Source organism: Chiloscyllium punctatum, chromosome 8 (genome assembly GCF_047496795.1).
Source record: "Chiloscyllium punctatum isolate Juve2018m chromosome 8, sChiPun1.3, whole genome shotgun sequence".
In the NCBI taxonomy this organism is placed as follows: Eukaryota; Metazoa; Chordata; class Chondrichthyes; order Orectolobiformes; family Hemiscylliidae; genus Chiloscyllium; species Chiloscyllium punctatum.
In genome coordinates, this window is record NC_092746.1 from 28736401 (window position 1) to 28755174 (window position 18774).

An 18774-nucleotide genomic window follows, 5' to 3' on the forward strand; every position below is an offset into this window, starting at 1 on the left:
TAACTGCTGCAGACATTTCTAGCTTCAATAGATGTAGCAGTGCTGCCTGAAGATCCTTGATGTGTCGGGGTTTCTGTTAAAACCTCTCTTCCTCCTCTCTCTGTGTGCACAGATTTCACTCTCTGACATCAGTGTCTAAATACCTCCTCATGGTGCAGTCCATGCAACATCCATAGCCTTCATAAGCATAGCAAACTCTGTTCTTGTAGACCTTCAAGCTCCTTGGAAAAGTGCTGCGACACTTCATTTTCACTGTACCTCCACAAACACTGATCACTGTACTTCCTAAATCTCCAGCAGATAAAAGGAAATGAAGAATGTTTATTGCTTAAGGGTCTCAATTTGCAGTGATTTGGAAGGTTCTTCATGGGCCTTCAGATAATTTAGGGATAGTTGGTAGGTTCATTTTAAAGGCACTCAGTGCATATCAAGGGACTTGGCACAAAGAGGTGGGGCCCTACTGAAAGCTGATCCATTGCCTTTGCTAGTGGACCCCGCCCTAGGACCCCTCCAGTCACATGCCTTTGGCCTGGCATCATACAATATGATTGGATAGTGGGTGTGTGTCATACTGGCAGCAGCTGCCAGCTTGCCTGTAAACCTGCTGTTATTATTCAGTACAGCTACTAGTCTCCGGCCAGCAATTCTTGGAGAGTGGGACTTTCAAACCCTGAGATCCTTGATCCTGGGAGAAGACCTGCTTCTGGCCCATGGGGAAGATGATGCGGCAGATCTCCCGGGAAATAAAACAGAACTTTTGCTTGCTCTCTAACCGGTAACTCCCACATAAGAGATAAGTGTGCAAAACTCAAGTGCATGGAATTGAGGGTAATGTACTGACATAGGTAGAAAACTGGTTGGCAGACAGGAAACAGAGTATGAATGAATGGGTCCTTTTGAATGGCAGCCATTGACTAGTGGAGTATTATAGAGGTCAGTGCTTGGGCCCTAGCTCTTCACACAGTAAGAAATTAAATGAAGGAACAAAATGTAATATCTTCAGTTTTGTAGATGATGCAAAGTTGGGTGGGAGGGTGAACTATGAGGAGGATTTAGGGATGTTTTAGTGCGATTTGGTCAAATTGAGTGAGTGGGCAAATGTATGGCAGATTAATTGTGATGTGAATAAGTATGACATTATGCAGTTTGACAGCAAAAATGGGAAGGCAGGTTATTATCTGAATGGTGGAAGATTGCACCATCCCGGCCCCAATGTGAGACCTGGATGTCCTTGTACACCAGTGACTGAAAGTAGGCATTCAGGTGCAGCACATGGTGAGGAAGACAAATCATATGTTGGCCTTCATAGCAAGAGGATTAAAGTACAGGAACAGGGATGTTGTTGGAATTGTGCAGGGCTTTTGTGAGACAACATATGGAGTATTTTGTGAAGTTTTGGTCTCCCTATCTGAGACAAGATTGCAGCAAATGTTTACCAGTCTGATTTCGGGGATGGCAGGACAGATGTATGAAGAGACATTGGATTGATTTATTGCTATATTCCCTGGAGTTTAGGAGAATGATGGGGGAGCTTAGAGACCCACAAATCTAAAAGGATTAGACAGGAAAACATAAGAATGTTCACGATGACCAGGGGTCACATTCAATGGATATGGGCAGGCCGTTTAGAATTGAGATGAGGAGAAATCTCTTCACCCAGAGAGCCATAAGCCTCTGGAATTCTCTGCGACAGAAAATGGTTGAGACTAAACACAAAGGAGTTGGGCATAGTTCAAAGTGTGTGGGATAGGAACATAATAATGAGTTGGATGATCAGCCATGGTCGTATTGAATGGTGGAACAGGCTTGAAGGGCTGAATGACCTACTCTTCCTATCTTCTGTGTTTCTATGACTGAGACCTCATGACCTTCCCATGTTTCTGTCCATAGGTTTCTAGAAGTTTTGAACATCCTTGATAGATCTGCTTCTGCCCAAATGGTCATACAGGGCATTTCTAGTGATATTGTTGCTTATCTTGGCTATTAGAGAAGTCAAGGTAAAAACAATGACTGCAGATGCTGAAAATCAAATACTGGATTAGTGGTGCTGGAAGAGCACAGCAGTTCAAGCAGCATCCAACGAGCAGCGAAATCAACGTTTCGGGCAAAAGCCCTTCATCAGGAATAAAAAGCTTTTTATTCCTGATGAAGGGCTTTTGCCCGAAACGTTGATTTCGCTGCTCGTTGGATGCTGCCTGAACTGCTGTGCTCTTCCAGCACCACTAATCCAGTATTAGAGAAGTCAAGCCAGTCGGCTGTAGGCACCTGTGCCTCGCAAATCAAGCTCTAATTACTGCTGCCAGAAAAGATGCAGAAAACAAATTGACCAGGCTATGTTTCTTATGCACCTCTGCCTATTACGTTAGAGAATTTTTATGAATGGACAAAATACTTGCAATCTAGAACATTTCTGTTTTCAGAAATGGTTTCCTTTTGTGCACTTTTATGTCCTGATTTAAAGAAATAATTTTAAGTATGGCACCCACTTACTCCTCAGTCCCACTGTATTGCTGTTGCAAATTGTCATTTAGTATTTTCTTTGGGAGCTGAGGGAGACCTCTGTTACATATCAAATGGTAACAGTCAGGGCCATTGCCAGGCTGTTGGCTGCAGTTGGTGCATGGCTTGGTAATGCAGAAAGTTATAAAATGAACATATGTTTTATATTTAAAAAGTATCAAGTGCATTATTGCTGATCGGACATCAGAACATTGAAGCTATTGTCTGTTTCTTTTAGAAAATTGAAGAAAAATTAAAACAGCATCAGGAAACAGAATTAAAATTAGCAGATGAACTAAAGCATGCTGTTGAAACAAAAATCAAAAGCTTGACAAACAAGGTTGAAAAACTCAGACGGGTTAGGTAAGTGTTTTTGGCTCTGTCATGTGAAGTTTTGATGTAATTTTAATCATGACTGCATTGAGACCATCTTATTCAACATTGTCAATTCAATGTCAAACATTCATGACTGAACAGTTAATTAAAATTTTAATGTGGACATTTGCTCGCAAAATTTGCTGAACACAATTAGAATTTATGGAGTATCCAGTTTGAAACTGGAGATAAAGAATTAAGTTAATTTTTGTCCTGTAAGATTAACCACAAGCCCCAGCTAAAAAGCTGTGTTGTGAACACAGACATGTCGTACAATGAACTTTATTGGGAAGAAGGAATGCAAATCAGGAGCTGTTTTTTCTATACTGTTGAAATTTTCTGACCAATGGGCGAGTAGGAAATTTGATTAAGCAGTGTCAACGTTAGTTATGTTCACATAGAGTACTTTAAGATGCTCTGGGTCATGGAGGACCAAACAGAAGTTGTTTGTTTGTTTGTTTGTTTGTTTGTTTGTTTTTCCGTCCATCCATCATACCGTGTGCAACCCACAGCTCGGTACACAACCCATGACCACCTGATCATGAAACTGAAAAGTCTATTGATCATCTTCAAAGACCTCCACAACCTGAGTTGCTTTCTTTAGCATGCTATCAACCTCTTCTTTACTTCCACTGTCCTTCCATGCCACTGAATTACCTTTCATTCAGAATATGCTTGCAGCTGTTTTTAACCTAAGTGCATCATATCATATTGATCTGTGTTGAATTATGTCTATTTGAGTTATAAATGTCCCCTATCTAAATAGTTCAGTTAATGTGAAGATGTTAATTCCCTTAAGTCTTCGTTGTTAACCTCCCTTCATTGTACCACACTGAGCTATTGATCAATACATGATCAAATTGCTTTTCAGTTTGACTCAATAGCACTTACATGTAGAGCATTTCAGGACGCAAAGCATGTTTGAAGAGTTAATGCTGTAGTCATGTGGGGAATTTTTTTAAACTTTATGCTTTCACAAGATATGGGCATTTATTGCCTATCTCTAATTCTTCTTTGTTCATTTGTGGGATGTGGGCTCCACCAGCATTTATTGCCCATCCCTAATTGCCATTGAGAGGGTGGTGGTGAGCTGCCATCTTGACCCCTGCAGTTCATTTGCTCTGGGTTGACCCACAATTCCATTAGGGAGGGGAATTCCATTACATTTGAATTGAGGTGAAAACTCATTGCAGTCGGTCTGAAGTCAGACAGGGTAAGGATAGAAGGTTTCCTTCCCTAAAAGGCCACGATCCAGATTTTCCAAGGTGTGGCAATCCATGCAAACCCTTGAGAAATTTGAAAATGTAGTGACGGCAGGCTGTTTGTGCAGCCACTTCAATCCTGACTTGTTCTCACACTGACAAAAGTTAAAGGCGGATAATGTTCAATGTAAAAGAAGGTATAAGATTTTATGGTTGAAATCCCTTGGTTCTCTTTGAGTGTAAGATTTTACCTTGAGGCAGCTGTTCATTAACTGGTTTCTTTGCAGTCAGTTGTAGCAGATGTTGCAGTCAATGAAATTTCTTGGTTCCTTGAGTTTTCTCTAGCTTTTGCCGTGGGAACCGGCTGCCATCTATTTCAGAGAGAATTAACTTCTCTTCAATTATTTACCAAAATGCCTTTGGAATCTCCTTTTGAAATGCTGGTTCCAGTCTGTGTTTCAGAGTTGTTCCTTGGCTGTCACAGGTTGATCTACCCAATGTGTCGTTGTACTGCACTTTTTGCATTTGCTAGTGGCTTCATCTAGAGGAAGTGATAGGTTTCAATGGGTGAAACCCTGGTGTTGGCCAGCAATGGGGCCATTCCACTTTTTTACAGCAGTATTCTGATGGTCCATTATCTGTTCCCTGTCGCGCTCTCTTTTATATGGAAAGGTGGGGGATTGGTTCAGGATCTGGGTTTGTGAGGTAAGTACAGGGTCTGTTTAATAGTTACTCTGAAGGTAGACCGTGTATTCAGTAGTATCTCATTCTTCCAGACTGACTACTTTACTTGGTCGGAATCATCTGCAAGTTCTGATTTAATGGAGACTTTCAGAGGGTTAAAGGTTTAGAGAAATTGTTGAACAGAACATTCAAACTCCTGAGAGTGAGGGGATTCCACCAAGATGCCATGCACGCTTCCATATCCGTTGGAGTAACAATTATCCAACCAGCAGAAAACTCTGGCCTTTTGGTGAACCAACTAGATATTTATAACAAAGGATGATTGATTGTTTCATGGTCACCATTACTGAGACTAATTTTAAATTCCACCAGTGATGTTGGTGGGATTTGAACCCATGTATCCACAGCATTAGCCCAGGCCTCTGAATTACTAGTCCAATGATGCTGCCACTACACCATCATCATGAGACAGGCAAATTGTGAATAACAAGGTCCTGTAAATAGCAATTAAGTAAATGGCCAGATATTGTACCATTGTGATGTGGTTGAGCAATAATTGATCAGGGCATCTTTCTTGGTCGTCTTTGAATAGGACCAGAGGGTCTGTTTACAATCTCTCTGAAGGGCAGATGAAGCTTTGTTTTAATGTTTTATCTGAGACACCACTTCCAACATTCCCGTATCGAAATGTAGTATCAGCCTTGATTAGGGACTGAATTCATTGGAATGGACTTGAACCCACAACGTTAGATTTCAGAGACAAGACTGTATAACTGAAGTAAAGTTGATATCTAAGTGGTAAAACAAAATGAAAATCACTGGGAATATTCAAGTTGGTACTTCCTGTTTAAAATCTAGATTTCTTATCTGGTTATGTGTTAAGTAACAGTAATTTCCATAAGAAACACACTGGGATATAAAGAGCTCAGTATATTAAACTCCTTGTAAACATACTACAATGCCCATTCTTTCAAAAGGTAAGCTATCAGTTTAGTACTTTAGATATAGTATTTTAAAGATAAATATAATTCTGTCTGACTTATCACTGGTAATATGCCTGTGATAAAATTTGTTTGGGTGTATCCTGCGTTCAAAGAGCAATGAGTTGTAAATAATGGGAATGGACTTCCTGAGAGGATGATAGAAACTGAGTCAGCTGTAGCTGTCCAAAGGGAAATGGCTTAAGTGCTGGATGGTGATCAAGATGCAGAGATATGCTGAAAGGGCAGGAGAAGAACCACCTGAACTGTTCTTGCAGAGAGACACCATAGGCTCTGTGGACCAAATGGCCATCTCTTAGGCCTTGGCCGTTTTATAATTCTAATCATTCATTGATTCTAACTTGTATAGGACCAAACATTAGCACCATTGTAGATTCCAAAATACTTAGTTGCAAGCTCAAACTTGCGTTTTGACTAAATCTCTGATACCATACCATCTCTTCTCTCTCATGTCTGAGACCAAGATGGATAACATTCACAGCAGCTAGGCCATGGCCTCCCTCGTCGGTAATGCAGCTTATTTTTTATTGATTCGCTCTTTCGTTATCTCCTTTACTTATGCATACTAAGTTTCTGCTGACACCAGTGGTACTGTGATAAATGCTGACAGCTTGTGCTCATCTCCTTTCACTTAAAAGACGAAGTATGCACATATGTATATGTGATAATGGGCCAAATTTTAAATAAAAATCCACTTTGTTTAAAAATTTTCTTTCTCCTCCTTACTTAAATATGTTTTTGTGTGTGTTAGTTTTCAACACTATTGAAGTTTAATTCAGAGATTTTACAACTACTGCGCATGCTCTAGCATTTTATATCCCATTGTGTTTCTTAGTCAGCAGATGCATATTTAATTCAAGTTAAATATAATGTCTGGATTACATTATCTATTTTCAAAATCTGTGAAAATAGAAATCATGTCCTTTCTGTTTCTTTAAAATATTTAGAATTCTTGTCCTGATTTTGAAATTCTTCATGGCTTCACCTGTCCTTGTTTCTGTCATCTCTCCAGCTCTATAATCCTCTGATCTCTAATTCTGGCTTTATGCATTTTTTTCCTAATTTTAATTATTTACACCGTTGTTGGCTGTTCCTTTAAACTGCCTTGGCCCTAAAATCTGGAATTCACTCCTCTAATCCCTCTACCTTTCCTCCTTTCAGGCAACCCTTAAGATTTATCTCGTTCATAGAGTCATAGAGTTGTACAACACAGAAACAGACCCTTCAGCCCAACTTGTCCATGCTGACCAGAAAGCCTAAATTAATCTAGTCTCATTTGCTGCATTTGACATTTATCCCTCCAAACCCTCCTTATTCATATATTCATCCAGCTGCCTTTTAAATGTTGTAATTGTAGCAGCCTCCTCCATATCCTCTGGCAGTTCATTCCATATACGCACCACCCTCTGAAAAAGTTGCCCCGTTGGTCCCTTTTAAACCCCCCACTTTAAACCTATGTCATCTAGTTTTAGAATTCCCTGCCCTGGGATAAAGACTTTAACTATTCACCCTATCCATGCCCCTCATGATTTTGTTACCTCTGTAAGGTCACTTCTCAGCCTCCAATACTTCAAGCTTTCAGTCACCTCTTTTAATTTCTTCTTGTCTAGCTCAAATTCTGTTTGATTGTGTTCCAATGAAGTACCTTAGGATAATTAACTCACCTAATGGCTCTGTATATTTATATAAAGTTCCTCTGAAGTTACTGGAAAACCTCACAATCTAGTTGCGCTGAATTAAAGGTCTAATATTTGATCTTTGGTCACCACTGTTAAATTTAACAGGTAAATATTTTTGAGTACAAGATATTAAATGGCAGTAGTTGAAGAATGTGGTGCTGGAAAAACACAGCAGGACAGGCAGCATCCGAGGAGCAGGAGAATCGACGTTTCGGGCATAAGCCCTTCTTCAGATCCTGAAGAAGGGCTTATGCCCGAAACGTCGATTCTCCTGCTCCTCGGATGCTGCCTGTCCTGCTGTGTTTTTCCAGCACCACATTTTTCAACTCTGGTCTCCAGCATCTACAGTCCTCACTTTCTCTTATTAAATGGCAGTAGACAAATTGGAAAAGTTATAAGTGTGTGCAGCTTTCAGAGCTGAAAAATTTTAAGATTACAAATTTTCAGGAACTATCTGTTGGACTTAATTCATGCATTAGGTTTTTAATTAAATTTTCATCATTGTGGAATGTTAAATGCAAATTTCTTTGTCCTATTTAAAGGAAATCTAACACAATATTCAAGTTGGTTCTGAAAATTTAACTCTTTAGCACTGTTTTTGTGGACCCCTTTAGATGTGAGTTCAATGAGAATCATTTTGGAGATGATCTATCTGAAGCAGTGAAAGTAATTACTGAGGCATGTCTATACATGCTGCACTCAATGAAAAAATTAGAAGATACTTGGAATGAATACAACTGTGCTCAAGAAACCCTTCAAGCATGTAACTCGATGGTGAGTTGGCCTGATTTCTGGGCTGTTTTATTATGGTAACTACGTTATTTGCATGTGCATGTTTGGAGCATGTGTACGTGATTTAATAACGTGCAGCAGTTGGTTTTTTTGCATTATAACATATTCTGAGTTAGTTGGTTATAAGACAAAATAAAGTTGCATACAAAATAAAGCTGTTCTTTAGTGTGAAAGACCCAAGCAGCAAAATGGCAGTCACTTGACCCTTGGACCTTTACTAATGTGCATTCATTCTTTGTGATGTAATTTTGGGTGGAGAAAGCAGTCTGCTTTCCAGACCCACAGCAATGTGATTGCCCTGAGGGCAGTTAAGGGTCAATTAGGGCTCAGAGGCACCCACATCTTGTGAGTGAATAAGTCGCATTACTGTTTGTGCAAGATTGTCTGTCTGTATTTTGTAACCCGCAATCCGGTGTCTCTCTGAACTTTTGGATAGTTTTATGGATATTCTTGAAGCAGGGGAATGATCATTTTGGTAGTGTTTGAGGAAATGGTGGACTGAATTTAATGATCATGATGCTGGCACCATCCACTGGCTGGTAAGCAGCAACAATCTTGCTGCAGCCAGTTCCTGGAGAGTGACCTTTGATCAGTCAGTTAACTGCCTGTTGTCAGGGTTTCTGTGCATGTTATGAGCAAGGGTCCCATATTCAAGAGCTGTCAGCTGGTCACAAGGCTGGCAGCTTTTCATTCCCAGCAGTTACTAGGAGTAGCAGCTACTGTCTGGACTGGAACAGACCCCTGAGCCAGCCATTACAGTGGAAGCATTAGGCAAGCAGTTCAGTTGGATACGTTTTCAAGGGATATTGGTTAAGTTCTGAGGTTCAGAGAACTTAGTTTTTCTGCTGTTGAAATAGTAGAGGTGGGAAGAAATCCTCAAAACCCTCAATGACCTCTGGTAAAAAGGCTGTTCTCAAACTTCCCTGCTCTGCTTTGATCAGGGGAGCTGGGTAGATGGTACACATTTTGCCCTCTGCTTTCTCCCCTCAGACCCATCCCTAATCTCTGACCAGTGGCTCTGCTGATCAATAGACCTGCCAGTCACTGATTAGCCAGCAGTTCTCAGTGGCTGGGACTTAAGCCCCAGGCTCCATGTTCCCAGAGAATTGCTCCCTCTTGGCCCATCAAATAGAGCAAGAGCAAAAAGTGTCAATGCAGCACGCTGACTGGCTCTCCTGTGATTATCATAACCCAGAAATTCATGTGCATGTGCTCCAGGTGCAAAGGAATCTGAAAACTTCATTCACTTACTATGTCACTTCCATTTGTTCAACTTGCACATCTACTTTAACAAGTGCATGGTCTTCAATGCAGAATCCTTAAGTCTCCAAACAGATGCAGTGAAGACTATGCATGAATTTTATCTATGACTCAGAAGCATAACTCCACTTAATTACTACACTTGTTCATCAAATTTAATTAAAAATTGTATCCCTTTAATTGTGATTGGATTACTCATTTGCCATCCTGTTGCAATTTGTGATGCAAATTCTGAATATAAAGTCTGATGAACATGGTGGCCCCACAGTTTGGACCAGTGCAATTCATTTTTTTAAAATTCAGGATGGAAGATTAGACTTTTTGGCTCTCTGTGAACCGTTCTTACTTTGGTTTTGATAAATGAGGCTCCTGTTTTGATTTGTACACAGTACATGTATACCCTTTGATTTGGAAAACTGAATTGACTGTTTTGTGCACGAACTAGATGGGGAGAGAGAGGCAACTGTTATCATCTTTAGGAGCTTTATTATCCAATACCAAAATACCTGTAAGCTATGTGCAGTACTACATCAAGTAACACAGCTCAAGTATTGCATCCAAACCTACAGACACTCTCCCTTTAATTACCTTTATATCTCTGTCTCTCGTCCCTCATGCTCGGCTCCTGGTTCATGTACCTCGGAGCATCAATATCAGTCTTTGATCCAAAATGACAAGCCTATGCAATTGATGTTGTACTGAGTCATAGTCCTGTATCCTGTGATGTTTTGCACATTCTAAACTAAGTCCATTTGGTTCAGTTAATTGTACAGACCTCATTTATCAGTGTGGCTCTAACTCGGAGAACAGCTACTTTCAGTGAAATTGATTTCTCTGAAATACTTGAAATTTATGTTAAAGCTAAGGTTTGGCATTTTCTGACTTTTTTTTCTTGACAAGAAAATGTACAAATTGAAACACTGCATTGTATGTATGCACCACTGTGCATTTCTTGCTGAAATAACCTTGCTGACCAATTCTGTGTGATGTTCCAAACCTGTTTATATTGCAGATTCTTGTTCTAATATGTGAATAGCTGGTTCTACTGAACAAGGAAGCAACAGTATATTTATTATTTTTAGGTCTGGGAACAACTCTATGACAGTTGCTGCAAATCTTTAGCTGATTCTCTTCCTGAAATGGAATTTATAGAAGCAGTTTTGCTGCAATATTGGTGGCTGTCACATGTATGGAAATAAGTACTTGGCAGAGATGTATCTGGCCTATACACCTTTTAAATGCTGTGGGATCCCAGTCGTTCTGCTGCTGTTTTATCGCATGTAGTATTTGTTTAACACCATTTACTTTCCAATACCTAAAGTTAATTTGCGGTTTTAGTAGTTTTGAGTAGATCAGCTTTAAGAAATACCCCATATCCAGGTCAGAACCTAACTGGCCAATCATGTTTCAAAGGTCATGCTGTACATGCAACACCAACCCTTCTGCCAATTTAACCTTCGATTTCACTGGTCAGTGAGGCTTATTTCCCTTCTGTATGAGAATGAAATTTTAGCAATTCCTTTTTGGAGTAGAGACACCTCATCAGTTACATTCCAACTTGTGGACTCTTTTGAATAAAATTCAGAATTGACTGACTGACAGATCAATTGATGAATCATCAGCATACAGTGTCCATTGTAATTATTGAACATGTTAATTTTCCAGCATATCTTTAGAGTGGTTTATAGGCATATCATACCTACCATGTAATCTCATCCCCTAGATTATTAATAGCTGATTTGTATCCATAAATGCATTGATTTGAGCATACAAGTTGCCTGTCATAGGTTAATAAATGGGCTTTCTGCTATGTATTTGCATTTCTCCACTCACAACACATTCTCCATTCTTTGCAAAAGGTTTTGTTTGGAAACTGTAAATGCAAGGTGTGTTGGTGTATCCAAATAATTCAACCTCCACTTTAATCTAGTGGTCTTAAACGTTGCTTTCTCTTCAATTTCACCTATCATCCTAACTCCCAATATAAGTCTTCATGATTTTCGCAAGCAAGCATTTAAACTCCTCAGCAGCCACTTTAATTAGTGTTTTATTTTTGTAAATAGCATTTTTTTTTTGTTGGGATGCAAGAAGCAAACAAATTCTTCAGGTAGAAATTTAAGAAATATAAGACTTGTTAAGATTGAGACTGATCTGAATGTGGTTTCAACTCCACGTTCCTGTCTGCCTCCTGGAATCTTTTGATCTCTTGTCAACGAATTTATTCAAGGCCAAGTTTAGATTTTTCATTGACCCAGCCTCCATTGCTGTTTCAGGAAAAGAATTCCAGAGAGAGTTCATGAATATGAAAACTGTATTATATATAACATTTGCTACAAATGTTTAGAGATGTTTTGTCGTCTTACTACTTTATCTGTATTTTTTTTCCCCAAATAATTTTAACTGCATTTGGTCTATTATTAAATCTCCTAATAATGGGATAGTTAATGTTGTTGTATGTAATCTGTGTGTATTATTTGGAACATATTTTGATTATAATTCTCAGGATGATGTGCACATCCTAATTGACAAGCGTAATGAAGTACGCAGCTCTCTTTATGCTGCAGCAGACGAGTTCATCTCTGAAGTAGAAAAGTTGCCCATCGAGGATCGTGTGAATGTTCTAAAGGTTAGAATGTTTCTCAGCTGATTGGATGCATACGATTCTGTAGTATTAATAATGAGTACCAATTTACCACTTCAGTAGTTGCTGAGAAGCTAATTTAGCAGTTACTGAAAGTGGTAGTTATTGCAAAAGCCATTCCTCGGTATTTGGTTTATTAACATTTTGATGGGAAAACATACACAGTAGATATGTGCTGCAAGGACGCTTCGATTTAAATAATCTAAAATAGCTGCAGTGCTTGCATTTTGTACTAAGTGACCTATTGTACTCTTATTTACTCAGTCTCCTCTTCCCATATTGTTTACCCAGCATATAAATGGAATAAGATAACCCCCAAATTGCCCCATTATTACTGCTAAACTAGTACTAGTTTAGATTGCCTCGAGATGAGCTGATCAAATTTCTCCATCTTCGTAATGGGAATTTGCTGGCCCCACTAGTGAAAGTTTAATATACAGGGACTAGGGGATGAACTCCAATTTCATTTTTTATTCAGTACCAGTTTGCAGTACCATTGTAGTAGCTGTCCTTTCATTCTTCAAAGATCTTGACTTGTCTCTGTGGGAAAAGACTGCTAACTTCCAGATAAAATCTGTTCGTAATAAGATTCTGCGAGAGAAGCAGGATCTATATTGCCAGTACTGGATTAGTGGTGCTGGAAGAGCACAGCAGTTCAGGCAGCATCCAACGAGCAGCGAAATCGACGTTTTAGGCAAAAGCCCTTCATCAGGATTGCCAGTGCTTGGGGGTTGAGGGGGAAGGGGTGATGATTGCAGTCAAGTAGTTTGTTTGGCAGATGATGCAGTAGCAGAGCTACTTGATTCCAGCTACCTATAGATTTGTGTGTTTTGTTTTGAAGGGTTAATTAAATTATAAAGATAATTATTGACAATGCAAAAATGCGCATGCCAATTTTTATGCATTATTTCTCATGTAGAGTGAAATCTGCACAAAACAGGCACTGACAGTCACAAATTAATTTCATTATAATTACCACCCATTGCTGCTCAAAAGAACAGAAACTCTCAAATTATGAAGTAAAGAGAGTACCAATTTCCCATTTAAAAGATGGGGCATGTAGGTTAACGACATCTGTGTACAGACTCCTTATACAGCAAGCGTGGTCGAAGAGGACCCCATGCCAGTAAAGTCTCTGGTTGTGGATACAGTTGCACAACTTTATCCCAGAATGTAGAAATAGAGGGGATTGAGGGGCTTCTCTGCCCAGGGGATACTGGCTGAAAACATCCTCATTTCACAAGTCAAGAAGTGCTGGTGAAATAGTGATGGGACAAGGTGCTCGGAATCAGGGCCCAGAAGCAACATCCCTTCTTCTCATTTTCCTTCTGAGAGAAATTCTGAGCTCTCTGCTTGGTACGATTAAACCAGAATACAGGTTATTGAGCAGCTGTGAAGCTTAGAATGCTGTGTGGAAATCACAGTGAGAAGGACTGAGGCAGGGAATGGAGGTCTGGAATGGGAGTTGAGGCAGCAATGGAGATGGAAACTGGAGTTTAGAAGGACTGAGGGCATTATTTTCCCTTTTCTCTCTCTCTGGTACTTCACCTGTTTATATGTGGCCTCTTGACCCTTGGAATATCTCATACAATGACTGCACAAGTGTTCTCATCTGCATGAGATCCAATCTTTCTATGGAATATCTAATAACGTTTCTTGACATCTTGAGATAATTTGTGATGTCTGATGTCTTACCAGAGCATCACATGATAAAATCTCCAGGAATGCCTGCAAGCACAGTTGGCAGCCATAAATCACCAGAATTTGAGGGACTGATAGATTGTAATAGATCCCTATTCAAATTCCTAGCACTTCCAACCAAAGGAAGCTCTCTCACATGAAGGAAGAGTGCCCTGGACAGGACTCTGGAAGATGTTGCCCTCACCTTCCCACTGACTTTGACTGTGATATGGAAGGCACTCTGGTCCTGTAGCAGCTGCCTTGTCTTGTGAAGGCTGCCATTGTTGCAGGTCATGTGATCAGCATATTCCTCCTCTGAAGCAAGATGGCGTTCAGTGGCCATGAACTGGCAATTGTATCAAACAGAAAAGGAACTGAGATGAGGTCCTGCTTGCACTGTCCTGGAATTAGGGATGAGGGCAAACGAAAGAATGCTGGTATATATTAAGCCAATTCCGATAAGCCAAATATACCAGGCTTCCTACACATGCAATGACCATTTTTTGGTGGGGGGGGGGAGAAAGACTCCAACAAATAAAAGAAATCTGGTACAAGCCCTTCAAGTGTCCTGAATATAGTTTTAATTGTGTGAATTTACATTAGATTAGATTCCCTACAGTGTAGGGACAGGCCCTTCGGCCCAACAAGTCCGCACTGATCCTCCGAAGAGTAACCCACCCAGACCCATTTCCATCTGACTAGTGTGCCTAACCTATGGGCAATTTAGAATGGACAATTCACCTGATTTGCACATCTTTGGACTGTGGGAAGAAACTGAAGCACCCAGAGGAAACCCATGCAGCCACAGGGAGAATGTGCAAACTCCACACAGTCGCCCGAGGCTGGAATTGAACCTGGGACCCTGGTGCTGTGAGGCAGCAGTGTTAACCACTGTGCTGCCCCAAATGAGTTATTCTGTTTAACTCTGTACAAATTCCCAATAGTATGTTCATTTATGCTTCCTATCAAAGCAAACTTTGCTCTCTGTTATCACCAATTTTAAGAATTGTGAAATTGTGATCAAAATATACAACATAAAACAACATACAATGTATGCTGGGTAGATTATCAGCTCTACAAAAGGAACATTAAATGTTTGAGTGAAATGATATTGTATATTTTACCCAAAAGTTTTAATTATTTTCTCTCAAATGTTTACTAAACATGTGAACTTTATATATAGTATCAAATTCATTTTTAGAACAGTGCGAGTTAGATTTATCCATGTCACTTGACTCGAAAATTGAGCAACATGTAAAAGCGAAGCTGATCTAATATCTGCCATTTGACGTGATTGCTGAAAGATCAAATTACCTCAGTCTAAAATTCCATTTTGAGTTCATTCTCAGTCGGATTTGAAATAAATAAAAACGTTTTTTCAGATGCGTATTGTCAGAAACTTCATGTATGCTGATCTCTCTTGCAAATCAAAATAAAACTGCATGTTCAAAATCAGAATGTCATAATTTACGTGCATATTTCTTTAGTCTTTAGCTTCTTCACTGGATGCTGCTTATGGCCCTTATGAAGTGGAGCACAACTCGAATGAAATGTTTGATCAGTTTTTTGAGTGGAGAGATAATAAACTACAGGAGTTCAACAATATTAAGCATAGAACAGACAGTTCACTCCAACTGTTGTCTGAGTGGTTCCGTAAAACTATGAAGGTAAATCTCTGGTTAACCTTTTTGTATCTTTATAATCATGCTAAAGTTAAAGTACAACTTTGTAAGTAATGCAATTCTGTGGGAACTACGATGGATTGTACTGCAGATTGTCAGAATGAATCTGGAGCTCTGCGTGTTTTATTTTCATTTTCAACCAGACTTTGGAAAGGATAATTGGCTTTGGAGGGATAGCAGTGTAGATTTAGCATGATGATACCTGGACTCCAGGGGTTAATACTATAGGGAGAGATTGCACAATTGTAATTATATTCCCTGAGATTTAAACTGAAGGGGTGATTTTATTGATGTTCTCAGGATCTTAAAGGGAATACATAAGTAGGTGAAAGCAATTCTGTTGAGATTAGCACGAGAGACATAGTCTAAAGTTTAGAGAATTTGATGAAGTTAGGAAACATCTATACAGGGAAGTGAAGTTTGGGTCTCGACTCTGAAAATAATCACTGATGCAAGATTGGTTGTTAATACTTTTGTTGAACAGACTCCAAATTAAGGGATATGGTAGAAGGCAGTGTGGAGTTAGATCATGGATCCACCATGATTTCACTAAATGATAGAACAGATATGAGCAAAATGGCCTACCCTTGCCCCAATATTGTGATTGTGGGTGGATGTTTATGCCAAGTTTACTTTGCAGTGAGGAAGAGAAATTCAATTACTGTATCCGTCAAATCTATTGTGACATTGATGGAATTCTTGGAATAAGATTCCATCCTCCACTTGACTGGGAAAGCATATAGCGTGGAAATTTCATATATGAGGAGGAAGACATCATTGTCTTTTTGGAGAACATTCTAAAGCAAGAATTCATGTAGCTGAGATGCTCATCTCTCTATTAGTGGAGTCTGAATAGAACTTTTTTTTTCTCAAAGCTGATTTAATTTTAAATTCTATTTGCATACTATTGAGCACTCCCTCCTGTTTGTGGTACTTCAGCAACCTCCCCACGTCAGGAGGAAATTGATGACTTGGGTTTACAACTAGGCAAGATTTTTCTGTCAGCTTGTGATTTTTCAACCCGTTGAGTCTGTGTTTCTCGTCACTTTCCACAAGAGCTCGTGCATGAAATGAATCATTGATTTGATTTAAGCTGTATGTGGTAGGACCTCCAGCAGGTTTGGAAGTGATGGAGGGCTATGAGCAAGGGAGCTGAACAGTTCTGCACTAAATTACAACAGAGAGGAACTTGCTGGTCAAAGACTGATTTTGTTGTTGAGAGGGCTGTTGGGAAGGGAGAGGTATCAGAAAAGGAATTCCTTCCCAATGTATTCCATAAAGTCATTCCTTGTATATGATGTAAATATCTTTCATTTCCCTTCCAGTTTTAATGACCTGATGCCAGTTGAATAAGTTATCCTTTGTTTAATTGCCTTTGAGCCATTTTTGTGTACAAATCTGATATCTCATTTCTGGCATGGTCAGTAGGATTCTATAGTACAGACATCAAGTCATGGTAGACCAGCTTGAAAGGCACCGGGCCAAAATGGAGCGGGTAGTGGTCGAGTTGAAACAGGCCATTGACAGAGTCTGATGCTGCTCTGGAGTCATTTGGGATTAAAGATTTGGCAGATGGAGTCAGGTCTTAAGCCCAGGCAGAGATTTCCCATGTGCTTTCCCTTAAAACTGTAGAGGAAGGAGATGGTACACTAGGTTGGAAAAGGTATCTCTTGATGAGTAAGAAGCTGAACAGATTTTGAAGAAGATGAGAAACATCTTGATCTGGCAATTGAAGACCAGGTTGAGGGTGTTTAGGTGATTATAGTATCCAGGGCCCTCAGTGGAAGTACGGAGGTGCTTTATGGATGGAGCATCTGTATAGAAATGTCTATTGGGAAATACTGGGAAGAGGTACAGTTCAGTTGTACTAAGCAGTCCAAAGCAGATCTTTGAGGCACTGACAAAGGTCTTTGTGAACAGCAGTAACCTGACACAGTTACAGCAGGGTTTTTATGCTGGAAGCAATCCGAAGGGGAGGATCTGATTTTTGTGTCCCTGGAGTTGATGAAGCTGTCTTCCTCCTGGTCCCTTTTCGATTCGCTCCAGGGAGGGTGCTGAAGGACTACCAAGCAGAAGCAATAAGGGATGGGAACGACCCAATAGACTTGAGGTAGCTTAAATGTGACAATCCTCAATTGCCTTTCTTTGAAGCATGGGATCACATTATCTTGATAATGTGGAACGGTTGGATTCAAGAGCAGGAAAGAAGCTGCCATCTAGTGACTATTGGCACAGATTGTCATATAAGGCTCAGGCTGATGGGTCAGGTTGCATATGTTGCTATATAGCCAACACAGACCCAGTGCTTGCTGCCCTGTCTCCATTGTAAGCCTCATGTCTGTTCCTGCTGGAAAGGATGCTCCAAAGATGTATTGGCATTGTGACCAGGTGGGACACATTAAACAAAACTGCCCTCAACAGCCACTGCCCTCAGGCACAGGTACCTCTATCTAGTGCAATGGCCATGCCTTCTTACCAAGAGGTAAGACCATAAGACATAGGAGTGGAAGTAAGGCCATTCGGCCCATTGAGTCCACTCCGCCATTCAATCATGGCTGCTGGGCATTTCAACTCCACTTACCCGCATACTCCCCGTAGCCCTTAATTCCCCGAGACAACAAGAATCTATCAATCTCTGCCTTGAAGACATTTAGCGTCCCGGCCTCCAATGCACGCTGCGGCAATGAATTCCACAGGCCCACCACTCTCTGGCTGAAGAAATGTCTCCGCATTTCTGTTCTGAATTTACCCCTCTAATTCTAAGGCTATGTCCACGGGTCCTAGTCTCCTCACCTAACGGAAACAATTTCCTAGCATCCACCCTTTCCAAGCCATGTATTATCTTGTACGTCTCTATTAAGTCTCCCCTTAATCTTCTAAACTCCAATTAATACAATCCCAAGATCCTCACCCGTTCCTCATATGTTAGGCTTACCATTCCAGGGATCATCCGTGTGAATCTCCGCTGGACACGTTCCAGTGCCAATATGTCCTTCCTGAGGTGTGGGGACCAAAACTGGACACAGTACTCCAAATGGGGCCTAACCAGAGCTTTTATAAAGTCTCATTAGCATAATGGTGTTTTTATATTCCAACCCTCTTGAGATAAGTGACAACATCGCATTTGCTTTCTTAATCACAGACTCAACCTGCATGTTGACCTTTAGAGAATCCTCGACTAGCACTCCCAGATCCCTTTGTACTTTGGTTTTACGAATTTTCTCACAGTTTAGAAAGTAGTCTGTGCTTTTATTCTTTTTGCCAAAGTGCAAGACCTCG

The 18774-nt window shown here is 40.2% G+C and overlaps 1 protein-coding gene across 1 annotated transcript in view; it reads left to right on the forward strand.

The window, feature by feature from the left end:
* Positions 1-18774, forward strand: part of stk31 (serine/threonine kinase 31) — a 97891-nt gene that overhangs the window by 32206 nt on the left and 46911 nt on the right. Inside the window, exons 7-10 of the mRNA XM_072575300.1 lie at positions 2738-2862; positions 8055-8214; positions 11996-12118; positions 15301-15480. Of these exons, the coding sequence (XP_072431401.1) occupies positions 2738-2862; positions 8055-8214; positions 11996-12118; positions 15301-15480 (588 nt within the window). The remainder of the gene's footprint in view (positions 1-2737; positions 2863-8054; positions 8215-11995; positions 12119-15300; positions 15481-18774) is intronic.